Here is a 20951-nt window from a genome sequence, read left to right on the forward strand (position 1 = left end):
AGAAGATTAACAAAATTGACAAACTTTACCCAAAGGATTTAAACTACTAGCTCAGATATGAAAGAGATATTACTAATGACCATACAAAAATAAAAAGGATTACAAAACAATACTGAGTAACTGCATACTAATGAATTACAGACAATCTGAAGAACCTGCGACCAAGTAGAGACTGACTGACTAACCTCTTAGTAAACTGCCCATAAAGAAGGGCCCAGACCGAAGTGGCCTCATTGCCAAGTTCTACCAAACATTTAAAAAGTTTTGAATGTCATGAAGATATTGAGGGAAAAAAACAAAAATTTAATACCCGTTTTTCAAACTCTTCCAAAAACTGGAAGAAAAAAGGAGCACCTTCTCACTCATTCTATGAGGCCTACATTAGCCTAATACTAAACCCAAACAAAGATGTCACCAACAAAACTAAAGACCAACATTTACTTTATAAATACTGGCATGAAAAATCCTCAATATTTCCTATGAATACTGGCATAAAAAATCCTTAACAACATACTACCAACTGAATCCCAATACATAGAACAATGTATCATGACAAAGTGGGATTTACCTCAGAAATCCTGTCATGTTAACATCTGAAAATCAGTTAATGTAATATATCATATCAGAATACAAAATAGAAAAGCAAAAATCACATGATCATCTCAATAAGAAGTATTTGCTATCTTTCATGAAAAAAATACTCATCACACCAGCAACAGAAGGAAGTTTCTTCTATTTCTGGGCGATATGGAAGGACAAGTGAATGACACAAATTTCTTTTTGAGATGATAAAAATGTTCTACAACAAATTGACTCTGGTGACTGATGGTTGCACATACCTGCAAATATACTAAAAGTCACTGAGTCATACACCCTAACTGGGTAAATTAAACAGTATGTGAATATCATCTCCATAAAACTGTTAAAAAAAAAAAAAAGAAAAGAAAAAAAAGAAACAAAAATGTAAAACCTAGAGTGAAAGGAATCTGTAGCACTTCAGTACAGGTAAAAATATTCTGCCCAAGCAAAATTCTCTTATAGAAAATCTGTAGAATAAGTAAATTGGCAAAGGCATGCTAGCTTTTCTATCTTGGGTTACATAAATGTCCACGAAAGCGCTGTATCAGCATTCAGTTACACTTCCAACTCCACACAAAAAGAGAATTTAATAGCTTTTGGAGGGGCTTAAATAAAGGATACTCTTTCCAGTTAACCTCAGGGGGATTTGTGAGTAGAAGGAAAGCACCACCACCATTTAATAGTTTTCTCATGGCTGAGGTGATACATAGGAAATATAATGGACTGACTGGGTACAGTGCCTCACACCTGTAATCCCAGTACTTTGGGATGTAAAGATGGATCACCTGAGGTTAAGAGTTTGAGACCAGCCTGGCCAACATGGCAAAACCCCAACTCCACTAAAAATACAAAAATTAGCCAGGTGTATTCCCAAAATTAATTTCTTTGACAGAATTTATTACTGCTTCTCTTCAGGTAGTACTATTTCTTCTTAGAATGATTTCATAAGCCTGAAAAAACATTTCACTAAAAATTGATATACAATTCTAATCTAAAGACAACAGTTTACCTTAACATTTGACTTTTTTGAGAAATTCACCACTACTCCCCAGCCAAAGTCATCTCCTTCATTCTTTACCTAAAAAGAAAGAAAAGCAATTAAGCAAGAATCAAATGTATATCTACAAGGCAATTTCAGTTGTTTACACCTACATTCTAGGCTAATAAAGCTTTCTGAATTTTCTGATAAAGTATCTTTTGAAAGAGCACTGCTAAATTATTAACCCTGCAGGGCGGAAAAAAAAAAATCAATGTCAAATTTCTTAGGCCCCCTAGAACAGCAATAACAGGAATCTTTCAGTTGGCAAATGAATGCTGAAAAAGACAGTGTGTTCCAAGGATATAAATTTTTTGTATCTAATAAATTCATCCAGAACTTAAAATTGCCTTCTTTTTAGTTAGCATTTCATAACTAGAAATACTTTATATGTTAATTCCAAAACTAGGTACTTTAATTTACAATCTCCAGAATAAAAACCAGTGGTGATTAAAAAGCTTTTGCATAAGCTCCTAAGCTAGTGCTATGTGAAACAGGTAAAATAATATGATTACTATAGATCAACTATTGTAGCAGGAAGCATTTTATTAAGATAAAAAATAAATTACTATCTTTAACAAAAACATTTTAAAATATTGAAATATTCAAGTATTTTATGAACAATGACATACCTTTACCAAACGACCTGGTTGTAGAAAAGGTAAGCAGTATTTTGGTTTGTGAATATATTCTTCAATTTCTTTACCCAATTTGGCAAGCTGTTGTCTAATCTTATAATAGATAACTACACTTTCTTCATTGGGAATTACTATTTTATTATACTGTTCTTCTGAGTTCTTTACCTCTGTAAATAGAACACATGTACAAAATCAAAGTTATACATCTCATTTAAATTATACCCAAGACATAGGTTTTTTTCCTATTATGTCGGTGCAGAAGTAGTTGCAGTTTTGTTTACCTTCTACCTTCCTGTAAGTCTCTATGTGTTTAGCCATCCAAAACCTCCCCAAACCCTGTCCTCTGTGCCTTTTATGGAGGCTTTATTGGATAGACATGATTGACAACTGCGTAGAAATGTGATTGGTTACAGTCTAACATGAACAGACGGAGTGGGAAAACCAGCAAGATCTGTCCATTAAGATTTTTTTTTTTCCCTGTCTGTAGAGCATTTCTTCCTCCAAGGAATGAGGCAGGACGTCTTTTGAAATGGGTGTCTTGTGACCTAAAATCAGACAAGGTAGATTAGAGAATTTTTTTATGTCTGTCTCCAAAACAGAAAGACTAGAGACAATTGCTACCTTGGGAAGAAAAAGCAGCAGATGAAAGGAGGGCAGCAGAAGGTCAGAGAGCGATTCTATCTTTTGGGATCCGCTTCTGACCCAACATTATAACAAAAGACTAACAAGGGCTATGGAAGTTATAAATCAGAAACCAAGGACAAAAACAAATTCATCAATAAATCACAGGCCACACCCTAATTTTTTAATAGGGATCTCATATTAACAGGATATATAATTTCAAAGATATTGGCATATTATTAGAATTGTATTTAGTCATATATTAGTTCAGTCTACCATCAAATGGTATGAATATGTCTCTATGTGTTTAGAGACATAGAGACAGGCCATGCAGATTTGTAGGCTTTTATTTGATCTTGTCTGATTTTAAAAGTAGGAGTGATCTGGGCAAATATATTTTATATTTTTAGGCATTTGGTATAATTGAACTTGGAGATAATTTTTTTTTTGAGCTTCTTCTGAGGTATTAACTAATACTGATTTTTAAAATGTGTAATGCCATTTAAAAAATCTATAGCCTTGTTTGTTTGTGACAGTCTTGGTCTTGGATGATTGTAACCTCTGCCTCTCCCAAGTTTAAGCAATTCTCCTGCCTCAGCCTCTCAAGTAGCTGGAACTACAGGCATGTGCCACCATGTCCAGTTAGTTCTTGTATTTTTAGTAGAGACAGGGTTTCACCATGTTGGCCAGGCTGGTCTTGAACTCCTGACTTCAAGTGATCCACCTGCCTTGGCCTATCAAAGTGCTAGAATTACAGGCATGAGCTACCGCACCTGGCCTATACAATCTCTAGCTTTTAAATATCCTTTTTCTTATTTTTAAATCTATGGAAAGGACATTAGAATTGGCCACAACATTGGTCTAGATTTTAGGTAGCAAGAGTAGCCTAGCACATACCTTCTCCATATTGTATCTCTACTTAGATGTTGTAATGTTATACAGGTGTAGAACTAGTGCCATTTTTACAATTAGGCAAATAGTTGTACTGATTTTTAGTCTACTTCGTCAGATGGGATGAAGGTACAATTCACCCTATCAGGCTCTTAGAAATTCTGATAAAAAGGTTAAAATATAATTACAGTTTTCTGTTTAGGAATTATCTTTTTTAGCATTTGTAGTTGTAGCCCTGGTCTCAGGACCATTCTATCAGGTAAAGAAGGAAAAAAAGGTGTTCTTTTGAGGTAATGTGTTCTAAGAAACACTTAAAAGTGTTTTTTCAGCTAGGCACAGTGGCTCACACACATAATCCCAGCAACTTTGAGGGGCTGAGGCAGGAGGAGGACAGCTTGTACTCAGGAATTCAAGACCAGCCTCAGAAAGACAGTGAGATCCCATCTCTACAAAAATAAAAAAAAATCAGGTTGGTGTGATGGTGCATACCTCTAGTCCTAGCTACTTGGGAGGCTGACGTTGGAGGATTCCTTGAGCCTGGGAGGTTGAGACTACAGTGAGTGAGCTATGACTGTGCCAATGCACTACAGTCTGGACAACAGAGTGAGACCCTGTCTTCAAAAAAACAAAACGAAACAAAACAAAACAAAACAAAACAAAAAAAAGTGTTATTTTATCTTTTTTTTTTGAGACTGTTTTGCGCTATTGTTGCCCAGGCTAGAGTTCAGTGGCACAATCTCAACTCACTACAACCTCTGCCTCTTGGGTTCATGCAATTCTCCTGCCTCAGCCTTCCAAGTAACTGGAATTACAGGTGTGTGCCACCACTTGTGGATAATTTTTTTGTATTTTTTGTAGAGATGGGGTTTCGCCATGTTGGCCAGGCTGGTCTGAACTCCTGGCCTCAAGTGATCCACCTGCCTCAGTCTCCCAAAGTGCGGGCATTATAGGCGTGAGCCACCTGCCCAGTATTTTTTGTATTTTTTTATGCCACATAACAGTAACTAATACAGAAGCCTTCTGTGACTCAATGTGTGAGGACATTTTTTTCTCCCGACACACCAAACAGTGGATACCAGCTGGGTGTCCCCTAATTTAATTTTGACATTATCCACTTGGAGATAGCATCAGATCTCACAGGTTGAGAGTTCAGTCCCCAAGACTGCCCCTAACTCTACCCCAACTAGTCACAAGCTAAGGTCTCCAAAATTTTAGACACTAGTCACAAGTCTACCCACTAGTCAACAGTTAGGGCCTCCAAAAATTTTAACAAACTGAAAGTTCTACAACTTCCTCTTTAGGTCTGATTATTTTTGTGTGTGTGAGTAACTCACAAAACTAAAAAACAAAAAAACACATTTTCAGTTTATCACAAAAAAAATTTTTTTTAATAGACGAAAAAAATATGTAAGACAAAGTCTAAAAAGGTCCCAAACACAAAAGCCTTTGTCCCCATAGAGATGGGGTGCATCATCTTCCTCAACACACAGATAAATTTTTGTTTACCTTCCTATGAATCTCTTCATATCTAGCTATGCAAAAGTTCCTCAAATCCTGTCCTCCTGGACTTCTTAAAGAAACTTTTAATTAGATGGACATAATTCACAACTATATAATTAAACAAAAACGATACATAATCGAATACTAATAGAGTAAAAAAAAAACCCAACAAAGCCCATTTACTTAAAAATTTTGAGCCTCTCTATATAACATTTCTTCATCCAAGATAGAAGATAGAATCCCCTTTAAAATGATGGCCTTATGACCTATAAGTCAAACAAATATTTTTATGAACAGATCGAAGACAAAAAGACCAAAAAAGAAAAAGGGGAAAAAAAAACCTTGCCTTAAAAAAATCTTAAAAACTAGGTTTAAAAAAATCTAATTTCTAAGGCCTATTTCTAAGGCCTAAAGTGCCCCAACATTTTCACAAGACTATATATAACAAAGGATATAAAAAATTATATGCCAAAAACCATAGACAAATACATACCCGTCACAGTTTTAAATATTGGTAAAATCCAGTTTATTTTTTTCTTTTGTTGTTCATGCTTTTGGTGTCATAGGTAAGAAATCACTGCCAAATCCAAAATTATGTAAATTCACAACTGTGTTTTTTTCTAAGAGTTTTAAATTTTTAGCTCTTACATTAAGAACTTTATTTTGAGTTAATTTTTGTATATGGCGTGAAGTAAGGGTGCAACTTTATTATGCATGTTGCAAACCTGTTATCGCAGCACTATTTGTTGAAAAATCAATTGACAATAGATGTAAAAGTTTATTTCTGGACTCACAATTCTACTCCACTGATCTGTATCAAACTGCTTTACATAATCTGCATGCTTCAGTTTCTTACTCTAGGAAATGAGCATAACAATAGTACACATACCCCCACAAAGCTTTACTAGGGACTGCCGAAAGACACAGAATATACTTAGCTAACAGTATGGCTCATAGTAAACAGAAAGGATATTGCTACTGTATTATTATTATTATGTTTGTTATTATCATCAACCTTTTGACCAACTGTTCCTAGAGCTCTAAGTTTTAGTCTTTTGTACTATCTTGGGCATACTGCATCAACCTGGTCATTTTTTTTTTTTTAGACGGAGTTTCGCTCTTGTTACCCAGGCTGGAGTGCAATGGTGCGATCTCGGCTCACCGCAACCTCCGCCTCCTGGGATCAGGCAATTCTCCTGCCTCAGCCTCCTGAGTAGCTGGGATTACAGGCACGTGCCACCATGCCCAGCTAATTTTTTGTATTTTTAGTAGAGACGGGGTTTCACCATGTTGACCAGGATGGTCTCGATCTCTCGACCTCGTGATCCACCCGCCTCGGCCTCCCCAACCTGGTCATTTTTAAATGAACTGCATTACTGCTTACAGGAGCTGTATTTCAGTCATTAAAGACTAGAATGCTATGCATAACAATTATTATGGCAGTAAACATTATCAGGAAAAAAAATTAAACCCTATAAAAGAATATTTGACAGACTAACATCATTAAGAGTTATATGAAAATGAAGACTGTACCCCAAAATGTTGATATTGCTGCCCTGCCCAAAGTTACATATAACATTATATTTGTGGGAACCAGGGGTACACTAAAGGCAGCACTGACAGGAGGAATTTAAGAAAATGATATCTGCTAGTCATGTAAGCATAAAAAAAAAAAAGAAAGAAAGAAAAAAGAAAATGATATAAGAGAATGTCTATGCAGGATAATAGGAAAGCATCCAGGAAGATATTTTTTTATATCACTGCAAATTACTCTGTGGTCAGACTATTTAACTAATGAGTGAAAAGTTTGAAAGATATTTTAAGAAGTCACATTTATTTTGTATCTAAGATTCTAACTATGGCCACTCTAGAAAGTTATTAACTTTAGGTGCAGTCTGTTTTTTTTTTCCTACAAATTAAACAAGCAAAAATCAGTTTCTCTAATCTTTTCTCACGTTAAAAAAAAAGTTTTCATTTATGTCTTTCAAAATTGATAATATACATGTAACAAATTAGAAAACAAAGACATAAATTAATGAGGCAACTTGCTTGTGAGACTGCGACTATGAAGCAAATTAACTTAATTTAAGGATAGCACCTCTTCCACCCCAATCAGGTAACTGAGGAACTTCAGTATAAGAAGCTGGTTTAATTGCAGTGCAAATGAGAAGACCTCATGGTCACTGCCATAGGAAAGCCTCAGAATTTCAGAAGATACCATGTAAAATATGCCCATAAACTCTTATGACAGTTTGTAACCAATTTCTTCCTTTTGAGGAAGATGGGAGATGGTGGTCACGAAGACATATTTATAGCATATAATGTAGTGTATAATAGTGTATACAATAGCTAAACCTGTGAGTGACCGGGAAGTGAATGCCACGCTCAGAACCGATCAAATTTTACAAGAAAAAGCATAGATTGCTTTACTGCTCTATGGCAATACTATTAGTTTTTACATTAAACACACACTGACCATTTAACATAGATTATCTCATTTAATTCTTACAACTTGGATGAACTGGTTATTATACCAACTTCATAAACAAACTAAGGCCCAGGTAGCCTTGATTCAAACCCTCATCTACCTGCACAGCTCTTCCTATTACCTCTAGCATTATTAATGAAACTAAACAAAAAATCTAAAATTAAATATGCATTTTTCTTTTCAGTAAGGGCAGAGTAAAATCCAAGGACTTCTACTTTCATGGCTCACTGAAAAATATACTGTTGATTTGATAAATCAAAATGAAAAAACATCTCATATATGTGAGCCATCTGTTATAATCTTACAAACATTCTATCAATTCTACACTTGAAAAGACAATAGTCCACATTTTAATTTTGGTATATTTTAAGGTGGTAAAAATAGTATCAGAGCCTTGAAAAGGCACTAGTAGTATATGCAACAAAAGACATATTTCTCCAAGTAATGAGTGAAAGTAGGAATGAACTCCACTTAGGATGTATTCTCTTACACTACATGCTCTGTTTGATCACAACTCTCAGCTCTGCAAACTGTACTAGAAGTGTTTCAGTTCCCTTATTTCTCTTTCATGACCCACATTCCTACCTTTTCCATTAAAAAGTATGTTATACTTTTGATAGTATTTTCACTTACTGGTTTCGGAAGGTTAGAAAAACAGAGCTTGCCCCTTTAAAACCAGAGGTAGAGAAGTGCAGGGATAATTCGATTTCAAGTAGATACAAGTATACAGAGGCAACACCGATGAGCAAAGATCATGTTACTTAAAATCCTTTTATAAGGTAAGTTAGAACCACACTGAAAAAACAAAACACAAAAGCTGGAGCCTGAGGAGACAGAGAACATGGGATGGAAATGTCTACCTAAATGGAAGAAATCGAGGCAAAATTAACAGTTTATGTGGGTCAAGGTTGAGGACTGCAGCCAGAGACACACTTCTAAGTTCGGGGAGTACTCTGGAGACAGAGGGGCTCAAGTTTCCAAAGAAAAAGGGATGAATCAAAGGAGGGGCTAGATTACAAAAGGTGTCAAGAATTCTCATTGGTTAACAGAAATAACGATAGTTAGTGACTGGCTATACATTGCTGCCACTTGGCATCAGACTAGAGTGCACATAGCAAGTGGTTTCAAAGTTAACTATTTAGTTCCAAGGTTGGGGTAATGAAGACTTGACTTCTGTTACTTTTTAAATGACTTCCTTGGCCTGAAAATTTAAAGGGGTTCCCAATCCTCAAGTAAAAGGTTTTCTTTTTAATTTCTCAGAGAAATGGTGGAATGTTTACATTCATTGAGTGAGTAGTAGAATCTTGCTCTAAGTCATACTGAACGATCTCTGGGCCCAGCCAGAAGTCTTAAAAAATAGGCTTAAAAAAACATAGTATAATACTTGGGAGTTTCCCCTCTATCCTCTACTGTACCATAGATAGTTTTAAAAGGGAATTTACTGATTGTCAGAATGTAAAAAGCAAACACAAAAACAAAAACAAAGATAGGTGCACCAATATACACTTCTGTTTCACTTGGTTATTCAGTCTCCAAACCAGTCTAACTGCTGGTTGTGCTGTATGTATAATTTTCCTACTCATGCATGACTTTGTGCTAATTGCTTAGAAATACTTTAAAGTTTATTTCCTTTTAAGTATGAAACTAGCTTGTAATCTTACCTTTTTTTTAATGACAGCATCTGAAATTTCCATGATATGAGGTAGAATTAATAAATTTCCTTCCTATTTAATCTGATTTTAACGCTTCTTTAATTCAATCCCAAATCCAAAGTGTATTTAAACCTTGTTAGTCTTTTTTATTACTAATGTAATTTTCAGTGGGAGATTTATAGCTCTTTTAAAAATGCAGTTCTCTGAGACTAGAATCATACTTTTCTCTTTGCTGAGACCATAGTTTATCAGCCAAACACGAGGGGCATTATTAACTACTTTTATGAGAAATTAATAAAATGCAACATGATTTGAAATTATACATTTGTCATGTTATAAGGTTTTTTTTTTTTTTTTTTTTTTTGAGACAGAGTTTCGCTCTTGTTACCCAGGCTGGAGTGCAATGGCGCGATCTCGGCTCATCGCAACCTCCGCCTCCTGGGTTCAGGCAATTCTCCTGCCTCAGCCTCCTGAGTAGCTGGGATTACAGGCACATGCCACCATGCCCAGCTAATTTTTTGTATTTTTAGTAGAGACGGGGTTTCACCATGTTGACCAGGATGGTCTCGATCTCTTGACCTCGTGATCCACCCACCTCGGCCTCCCAAAGTGCTGGGATTACAGGCTTGAGCCACCGCGCCCGGCCGTTATAAGGTTTTTTAAAAAATATTAAAAAATTAGCTTATGGAAGTTTACTAAAGGTGAGTGTTAAGACCATTCAGCTCACATTTTAAAAAACTGTCATCTTTGATTTTTTTTTTTAATTAGAAGGGTTATTACATCTATTCTCATCACTTTATTAATGGTGAAACCCTGTATCTACAGAAAATACAAAAATTAGCCAGGCATGGAGGCACAGGCCTGTAGTTCCAGCTAAGCCATGGGGATCAACTGAGCATGGGAGGTCGAGGCTGCAGTGAGTTGTGATGCATTCCAGCCTGGTGACAGAGCAAGACCCCATCTAAAATAAAGTAATATAAGAGTGGAATTGTCCTATATGCTAATGATAGAAATCCCAAATTTGTCTCGTTAAATAAATCCTGATACAGTTATAAAATAGAAATAGTCAGTTATTTAAAATCATGCTTTTTTGAAATTAAATTTTTTTTTTTTTTTCAGATGAAGTCTTACTCTCTCACCCAGGCTGGAGTGCAGTGGCACAATCCTGGCTCACTGCAACCCCCGCCTCCCAGGTTCAAGCAATTTTCCTGCCTCAGCCTCCCAAGTAGCTGGGATTATAGGTGCCCGCCACATGCCTGGCTAATTTATTTTGTATTTTTAGTAGAGATGGGGTTTCACCATGTTGGCCAGGCTGGTTTCAAACTCCTGACCTCAAGTGATCTGTCCGCCTCGGCCTCTCAGTGCTAGGATTACAGGTATGAGCCATCACACCCGGCCAAAATTAAAACTTTAAAAGCCTGAATCAATGAGCTAGTAAATGCAAAGCATTTAATACAAGGCTAGGCACAGGTAAATATTTAACAAATGATATTAATTATAAGCATTATCATTACCAGTATAATTATCATTATTACAAAAACTTCATATCTGATTTTGCCTTTAAAAAGCATACTTATTTATAAAACAAAACAGAAAAACTACGAAGTATTAACAGTGGTTGGGTAGCTATTTCTGTGTGAGATTACAAATGATTTTAACTTTCCTCTGTATCTTTTGCCACATTTTCTTCTTCCTTTTTTCAATGACTATGCACAATTTTTTATAAGATTTATCCAAACCAATGGTTTATTTTTTTCACATTCAAGTGAAAATCAGTAGTTTAAATCGTTGCCTCCATTTTAGCTTTTAATCAGCTCCTATAATCATCAGCCATACTACCCTCTTAAGTAAGAATCAATGTACAGTTCCACCTGAACATAGTTATCATAGAACATTTACTATTTGTGCTTTAGTAAGCATTATCTTAAGAACTGAAAATTCCAAAAAAAATCTAAACTCTAATCCAAATTAAAGCATTATTTTTCATTTTTCCCTAAACATTCACAGGTTTATACCAGGGCACTATTTTATAATGAGAAATGGTGAAAAGACAAGACTAATAAACAAGTGCTTCTTACAGGTCAAGTTTTAATATACCAGGCTTTGTGTTATTTCATTGTTCAGGATCATGAGTTATATGATATATATGCATAAGACAAGAATTATACTAAATTTGAGCCAACTACAGAAAAGTTGCCTGCCAGGGTTTTCTTTCCTTCATTTTGAAATGTTCTATTCAGTTACAATGACCAACTACAGTTGTGCAGTCCATTATGTACAAACCAAAATTTACCTTACCAAAAAAAACCCAGCCAATAATGCACCCAAAGCAGCCAATAATGCAGCTATTCTGCTAGTTAATCTCCTAGCTATACTAAGCTGTAATGGTATTTTATACTTACTCTCTACTACTCCTGGAATTGCTCTGTAATGCTGAAACTGGTAGAAGGATTTTTCCAACATGTACTCCGGATTAATTTCTTCTACACGCAGTAAGTTCAAAACCATGTTGTAGGTCAAATGGAAAGCACTATTTAGAGGATCAGCGGAGCCCTAAGAGAGAAAAAACTTAGTCAATTTTGTAGTTTTCTGAATAAATTTACACAAGTACCTTTAACCTACTATAATGCTTAATAACACAGTCTACATTAAGAAATACTACAGAAACGTATTAGTTCTTTCCTACAGTTGACCAATACAAAATAAAATCACTGGTCTTTGAGAAAGTGAGGGGAAAAAAAATCAGTATGACAGTATTTAAAATACTGTTTGCCAAATGTTTAACTCTCTGTCCTCTGAGCACACGAGAGCATTGCACTTTTTTGGTTCCCCCACAGGCCGCGCATTGCAGCCTTGAAATCTTGGGCTTGAGTAGCCGTGATTACAGGCATGTACCACCACATTTGACTAATTTTTTATTACTTTGTAGAGATGGCAGTCTCACTGTGTTACCCAGACTGGTCTTGAACTCCTGGGTTAGCTCAATCCTCCAACCTCAGCCTCTCAAAATTCTTGGATTACAGACAGACTTTTTTTTTTTTTTTTTTCTGAGATGGAGTTTCGCTCTTACTGCCCTGGCTGAAGTGCAATGGTAAAATCTTGGCTCAGCGCAACCTCCAGTTTCCAGGTTCAAGTGAATCTCCTGCCTCAGCCTTCCAAGTAGCTGGAATTACAGGCATGTACCACCAAGCCTCGCTAATTTTTTGTATTTCAAGTAGAGACGGGGTTTCTCCATGTTGGTCAGGCTGGTCTCGAACTCCTGACCTCAGGTCATCCACCTGCCTCAGCTTCCCAAAGTGCTGAGATTATGGGCGTGAGCACGCCCAGCCCTATTCTTTATCTACACTTTGTTAATTCTTTTTTGTCCTCCTAACTCTAGCTGTTAGTAGAGAGCTAGAATAATGACTAGACAGTATAAAATATTTTATTGTAAAATATAAGTTCTACTGTAGAACTTTATTGTAGAATAATGCAACCTAAACTCACAAGGTTTATGTCTAAAATAGTTCCTTCACACATAAGCTTCTCTTTCAGTAGCGTCTCTTCAGAAGTATTTTTTAATAAAAATACTTCACAAGTATGAAAATGGTTACATAGTTATTTAAATAAGAGAATGAATTCTTGGAAGATACATTTAGAAAAATCTAGAATGTAGTATCGTTACGTAGGCCACGTAATTCTAAATGGCATAGCAAAATACACAAATACTCTTAGAGTACTCAGGGGTTCTTAAATTGAAGTCCACAGGACAACCTTATGGAATCCAGAATTTTAAATGTATAAAGACATGATTTTATGCAGAAAAAGGGGAAACTTTTCTTCTGAGTCACAAGTAATGGAATTCCTTAATTTCTGAAAACTCAAAAGTCACACACTTTAGGGGAATAGTTAGTAAGTCCCTAAAACCTTGATCTTTATCCACATTTCTTAAAAATAGGGCCAAGAAGAGTGGTGAAGTTAGCATGAAAATCAGATTCTTGGGAGAAAAGAGGGATTAAAGAACTTCAGCTACTTTAAAATTTTGCAAACCATTTGTAGACTTTTCTGTCTTCTCTTCTATGATTATGTCCATTAAGAAATCTGGGGTTTCAATATAAGAAATGTTTATTTCTAACCCCATGCTCTGCTTCTATATTCTCAACTGCTATACAAACACCCATGTAAATTCTCAGTCACCTGAAACTCAACATGGTTTTTTGAGATTCTATCCAAGTAAGTCCAGCATAGCCCCAACTCACACCTCCTGTACCGGTGTAATTACTAATAGCGCCCTCTTTAACTCTGACAATGTCCAAATTTGGATGATAAATAATATCACTACATTATCTAAAAAAATGAAATTTCTCTCTCTTGCTCTTCCTCATTTCTGACCAACTTTCTCTTTCACATTGATTAATGGTTAATGAGTTACTCATTTAAATTCCAGCTTAGGAGTTTGTTTCTTCTGTGTTCTCTCTCCCTTTTTAATCAATTATTGCAGATCATTTACTCAGTATGTCTTAGTCCTTTTATTTCTTTACCACTGCCAGCACTCTGGTCCAAAGGTTCATCAAATCAAACCTAGATTATGAGAACCAGGACGTTAAAACCTAGATTAATAAAGCTACCATCCTAACTGTTCTCATTTCAATTTCCCTCCTAATTTGTTTGACTTGCTGCTGCCAGATGACTCTTCCCAAACATGCTTTCACTGTGAAATACCACCCTACTCGGCAATAATATATGATTACTTAAAGTCCCTGTAGGTATTCTGAAACAAGTTTTGTAGTTTATACCAAATTTCATTTTATTTTCCCCTCAATGAAACAGAATGGAAAATAACAATACATCACAGTAGAAGTGTGTTGTTTTAAGAAAATTTTATTTCTCAAACACACACACACATAAGTATATGGGACATGTTGTAAACTCTATTATTTGCTAAAGGTAAGGGTAAAAGTGGAAAATACTGAGGCTCAGAACTGAATACCCAATTTAGCAATCAAGTTAATAAACTTCTCTCACATCTATAAGTATCCACACAAATCTTTTGTTTTAGCAAAACCAAGAACTCCAAACACATGCTAATTTTTGATTCTAAAGCCCCTCCTGTTTCCTGAAATACCATTCCTTCCTTTCAGCCATGAAAATAAAAATGTAACTCCCACTCTTGATTCCAATCCTTTGGAGCTTGCCCCACCTACATTCCTTCACAAAGCCTTAAACAACCACCATCTAGTCCAGAATCATCTCAAATTTCCCTGAACTAGAATTATCAGAAGTTATATTACAGCACTGGGCCATATACTGCTTCCTGTACACTTTCTGTTCTACGTAGATATGTTAAATATATTCCTTAAGTTTAGAAATGATCATCATTTACTGAGGGCTTATCATATGCCAATCACTGTACTAAATACTTTAAATACTGAACCTTCAATTCATAACAATTTTCTGTCTCCATTTTAAACAAGAAACAGAGGTTTAAGGAGGTGCAGGGACTTGCCAAGACTAAATAAGCACAAGCTAAAATCTATCTAAGTCTAAAGTTCTCATGGAGGGTAAGTCATATTGGAACTTATTTTATATCCTTATCATTTCAATGATAAGGATATAAATCATTGAAATCATAAGCATCACTCATATTACTAAAAATACAGAAACTCTTAAGTGTTCATAAAGTACTCTTTTTGTATGTATCAAGAAGCAGCCTAATAAGAGGATTACCTAAAATTTAACTGGAACGAGACAAGTAACCAATGATAAATAAAGATATTCTGTAAACTTTGAAGGATTCCAGGCAAACTTTGAAAAATTCCTTTTTGCCAATTTGCTTACTGAAAAGATATTAAGATTGAGAGAGCCAAACATACCAATTATCTAGAACAGTTTTTGTAGTATTTTATAAATACTAACATAATGATCTCCTACATTTTAGAATACATGGTTCATTTCGGCAAGTAGTTCTGAAAAATTAACAGGCTAAGTATTTTTGCATTATGAACCATAAAGGTGGAAGGAGAAACACATAAATGTGAATCTTCCCACTTCAGAAAAGGCCTGTACGTAGTTATCTTATGTACAGTTACAGAACTTTAAGAGAAAAGGTATGTGCTTCTCAAATTTACAAACAATTTAAATAACCAGTAAGGTAAAAATTAATTTTCCTTTAATTCAGGAAAATTTGATTCATTGTTGAAAAGAACACATTACTGACTAGAACTATCACACTATTAAAATAAGCACTTTATTAAGTAACCAGTACGTTTATTTCATCATTTCAGAAATTACAGAAATGATTTTGATAAAACCAATAACAACATTTACTCAAAAAACTGTGAAATTTTTACATTCTTTGGAAAACATGGGTACTATATTGTAACAGGTATTTCTTCTGGTTATACTGAAAAAATGTAATACTACTTAACTGCTAACAAATAAAAGATGCACTCATCAGATTTTCTGAAAGGCTGTTTAATAATACACACTTTCCCATTTACTCAACTTTTCATTTGAACAAACATTATGAAAATGGATTTTTTAAGCTAATATCAAGTAATAAAAAATGTATCAATGGAACTGCTGCCTTATGTCAAATTCTGTTTGAGCTAATAGCAGATACTTCAACAATAGGAGGATTGGAAAACATGAATAGGTTTCTCTATTGCTCCTTTAAAAATAAGTCAAGCTGGCCAGCACTGTAATGGCTCATGCCTGTAATCCCAGCACTCTGGGAGGTCAAGGGGGCAGATCACTTGAGCCTGGAAGTTCAAGACAAGCCTTAGCAACATGGCGAAGCCTTGTCTTTACAAAAAATGATTTAAAAAAAATTAGCCAGGTGTGGTGGCACATGCCTGCAGTCACAGAAGGCTGCGGTGGGAGGATCACTTGAGCCCAGGAGGTCAAGGCTTCGGTGAGCTAAGATTACACCACTGCACTCCACCATGGGCAACAGAGCAAGATCCTGTCTCCAAAAAAACAAGCAGAGCATGGCTCATGCCTGTAATCCCAGCACTTCGGGGGGCTGAGGCAGGCAGATCACCTGAGGTCAGGACTTCGAGACCAGCCTGGCCAACACGGTGAAACTCTATCTCTACTAAAAACAAAAACAAAAACAAAAATTAGCTGGGCGTGGCGGCAGGCACCTATAATGCCAACTACTAGAGGCTGAAGCAGGGGAATCGCTTGGACCCATGTAGGTGGAGGCAGCAGTGAGTAAGTTAAAAAATTCCTCAAGCCATAAAAATAAAGGGAAAAATTATTAAAGTATTTCAAATTCACAATAATTAAATTGACATGCTCAAATATATAAATATGTGTGTGTGTGTGTGTGAATATACTGAGATTCTGAAAGCTCCAACAGGCAACAAACACACGTATTTTGCCGTATTTCTAACATCAACAATAGGAAAAATGACTATGACAAATAGACTTGAATTATACTAGTGTACAAAGTAAACCTACTATGTCTGCATATAAGGTGACTATGAAGAAGCTACATATTTTAATTTTTGAGAAAATGACTTTAGGTACTCAGTATTTCTATTAAAGTTTTGAAATTACTTAAGAATGATCACTTATTTTTGCTTATAAGAAAACAAAATATACCTGATGTGACTATTTTTTAGCCTATATACTTTTAAGTACATCAAAGAACAAACTGCTGTCTCATGTCAAATTATGTTTAAACCAATAGTTGAAAAATCTATTTGCAAGAGGTATCGAGAAGCAGTGCCATATAGTAGTTAAAAGCATAAACTCTGAAGTCGGACTGCCTGAGTTCAAAAGCAGGATTTTCCATTTAAGAACAACATAGCTCTAGACAATTTTTTTAACCTCTGCATGCCTTATTTATAAAATGGAGATAATAGCCGGGCTCGATGGCTCACGCTTGTAATGCCAACGCTGGGGGGCTGAGGCGGGCAGATTGATCACATGAGGTCGGGAGTTCAAGACCAGGCTGACCAACATGGAGAAACCCCATTTCTGCTAAAATACAAAAAATTAGCTGAACATGGTGGCATATGCCTGTAATCCCAGCTACTCAGGAGGCTGAGGCAGGAGAATTGCTTAAACCTGGGAAGCAGAGGTTGCAGTGAGCCGAGATTGTGCCATTGCACTCCAACCTAGGCAACAAGAGCAAAACTCCACCTCAAAAAAATAAAAAATATATATATATATAATGGGGATCATAACAGTAATTATCGTAATTAATATTTGAGACTTACTGAACATTCAGTAAGTACTAGTTGTTACAAATATTGAATAAGTTACCTATAAATTCTTTAATGATAGTACAACTACCTGGAAAAAATCCTAGAGGAAAGTTGTTCTATGTCAGTCTTAATAAAAGAAATATGCTTAGAAACACAGATACACAAACAGGTACTATAGCTTTTCAATCAGTCAAACTGCGTAATACTCAAAGTGAAATAAATGTTCCCCTTCATACCCTCGAGGATGGCTATTAACCAAAAGGACAGCTAACAAGTGCTAGCTAGAATGTAAAGAAATTAGAAGCCTCATATACTGCTGGTGGGAATGTAAAATGTTGCAAATGCTAAAGAAAACAATCTGGCAGTTCCTGAAAAGGTTATACATAGAATTACTCTATGACCCAGCAATTCCATTCCTAGGGATACAGTAAGGAGAAAAGAAAACACATATTCATGTAAAACCTTGTAAAAAAAAAAAAAAAAAAAAAGTTCATAGCAGCATTATTCACAACAGCCAAAACATGGAAACAATCCAAATGTCCATCCAGTGATGATAAAGTGTGGCATATCCATACAATGAAATATTATTCAGCAATGAAAAGAAATGAAGTACTGATAGATGTTGCAACATGGATAAAGCTTGAAAACATCAGGCTAACTGAAAAAAAGGCCAGATACAAAAGGGTACACATTATATGAGTCTGTTTATATGAAAAGTTCACAACAGAAAAATCCACAGAGACAGAAAATAAATTAGTTGTTGTCTAGGGCTTGGGATGTGGGTGGTCTTGTGAAGAAGAGTGACTGTTAATAGGTATGGGGTTTCTTTTTGGATTGATGAAATGTTCTAAAATTGATTGTGGTGATGGTGACAAAACTCTATGAATAAATTAAAAACCACAGAAATGAGTAACTTGCATGGTACGTGAATTATAGCTCAATAAGTCTACTAGAAAAGTTAATTTAAAAAACGCAATGAAAGGTGATAAAACTTTACACTTACAAGGTAACAAATCCAGAAATGTCAAGTAAATGGAATGAAAACTCTGTATTAAAGGAACCAGATGCTGTCATTAAAATATTACCTCCTACAATCTGGCAACCTGATTATGTTCTTTCCATACACAGAGTACAAGGAAAGAAAAACAGCATGTGCTATATCTGGCACAATTAAAGAAAATAAAAATACAAATTTTCAGTCTTGTTTAATTTTCCTTTCATGAAGAACTAAAGAGTTTTCCAAGTGTTGATCTCTAAAATTGAAAATAAGACACCATATGATTACTATGAATATGTACAAACAAGCTTTGTCTTCATGCATGTAAAAATATATGAAGATATACATACCTTTATCTATTTTGCTTCAGCATACCAAGCTTCATTATGACTGTATCTCAAATTCTCCACAAAGTTTCCAAGTCTAAGAGGTTAAGACACACAGTCTGTTTCATAGATGTTGACCTAAGTGTGTCTTAACATGTTTTGAAGTAGCTTATTTTATTTTATTTTTGAGATAGAGTCTCGTTCTGTCACCAGGCTAGAGTATAGTGATGCGATCTCAGCTCACTGCGACCTCCACCTCTTGGGTTCAAGCATTTCTCCTGCCTCAGTCTCCCCAGCAGCTGGGACTATAGCAGTGCGACACCATGCCCAGCTAATTTTTTGCATATTTAGTAAAGAGGGGGGTTTCACCATGTTGGCCAGAATGGTTATGGTCTCTTGACCTAGTGATCCACCTGTCTTGGCCTCCCAAAGTGCTGGGATTACAGGTGAGAGCCACTGCACCCAGCCTGAAGTTGCTCATTTTAAGTAGCTAATGAGCTGGCAATTAATTTTGTGGGTTTTTTTTTTTCTTGAGATGGAGTTTCGCTCTTGTTGCCCAGGTTGGAGTGCAATGGCGTGATCTCGGCTCACTACAACCTCTGCCTCCCGGTTCAGGTGATTCTCCTGCCTCTGCCTCCTGGGTTCAAGCAATTCTTCTGCCTCAGCCTCCTGAGTAGTTGGGATCACAGGCACGCACCACCACACCCAACAAATTTTTTGTATTTTTAGTAGAGATGGGACTTCACCATGTTGGCCAGGCTGGTCTTGCAGTCCCGACCTCAGGTGATCCACCTGCCTCGGCCTCGCAGAGTGCTGGGATTATGGGAGTAAGCCACATGCCTGGCCTAATTTTGTGTTTTTAGTTAAAGTTTCCTATCTTACCAACACTTTTCTCTATATGGATAAGAAGAAAAAAGCAACCAGGCCAAAATTCCTTGAGTCTGTTCCTTCAAAACAAAAATAAAATCCTAGACCATCCAAAGCAAAAATACTAAGCAAGCAAAATAAAAGTCTAATCTACAATAAAGTTTAAAATCTGTCCTTTATAATTGGGATATTTATAATCAATAAACTGTGAAGGTAGACTGCTGAATTAACTTAGTAAGCTATCTGGGCTTGCAAAGGTAGAGGAAGCTCATTGCCTGCCCAAAACACTTGATATCAATCATGTGCCCTATTTCCTGTTTGGACAGGTAAAGATCAACCTGTGCAATAGAAGGACAAAGTAAACGTTTCTGCCCTCTCCGGAGATCTTCACACCCTGTCCATTACATGAGTTGCTCTCTACCTATTAGGTGAAGTAGGATACAAGATATTAGTATTTGAGCAGTTACAACCTTCTATCTTCCCAAGCCTAGGTAGTTTCAGTATATTAACTCATTTTACCTACCTCATTTCAGGAGGTAAAATTCATTCACCTCATTTCAGGAGGTAAAATGAAATGGCTCCTGAAGTATATTTCTGGAATTCTTGGTAAAGGCATAGAATTTTAATGCAGTTACCTTAAGTAATTGTTTTCCAATTGTTGGGCTCATCTTTTCATCTACCATAAGAATTACAATTCCTCTATCATCCATTCCTCTCCTTCCAGCACGACCAGACATCTGAATGTATTCACCAGAAGAAATCTGAACGAACATAGTTAAAATTCAGAGTTTAGGGAAAAAACTGGTTAAAAAACTTATTCTCAAAATTTCTCTTACTGTTAAATTTTTAAGTACAAGCGATAAACACTAAGAAAGGAAACACCATTAAAAATAACATTAAGTTTTAGAAGAGTTAAAGTCAAAGCACAAAAATGCAAAACACATGAGAATAATGTTACATTATTACATCACACTGACATAACAAAACTAAATTTTAGACTTACTATCATTTTGGATGCTTTTAATCTAAATTTAAAGCCTACAAATTAGGCTTTTAAAAATGTTGGCTTTTCACAGTAAGCCAATTACTGTTAATTATGCTTTCAAATATATGACAGCTACTGGGAAATATTGGCTAATTCACTGGCATTAAAAAAATACC

The 20951-nt window shown here is 35.7% G+C and overlaps 1 protein-coding gene across 2 annotated transcripts in view; it reads right to left on the minus strand.

The window, feature by feature from the left end:
• MTREX (Mtr4 exosome RNA helicase) overlaps nt 1-20951 on the minus strand; it is a 111349-nt gene that overhangs the window by 41552 nt on the left and 48846 nt on the right. For both annotated transcript variants that reach the window (XM_003925848.4, XM_074385870.1), the window contains exons 15-18: nt 20426-20551; nt 11808-11958; nt 2248-2420; nt 1589-1657 (exon numbers count right to left, since the gene is read on the minus strand). In XM_003925848.4, coding sequence (XP_003925897.1) covers nt 1589-1657; nt 2248-2420; nt 11808-11958; nt 20426-20551 — 519 coding nt within the window. The remainder of the gene's footprint in view (nt 1-1588; nt 1658-2247; nt 2421-11807; nt 11959-20425; nt 20552-20951) is intronic.

The sequence above is a fragment of the Saimiri boliviensis genome, chromosome 1, assembly GCF_048565385.1.
Source record: "Saimiri boliviensis isolate mSaiBol1 chromosome 1, mSaiBol1.pri, whole genome shotgun sequence".
Classification (NCBI taxonomy): Eukaryota; Metazoa; Chordata; class Mammalia; order Primates; family Cebidae; genus Saimiri; species Saimiri boliviensis.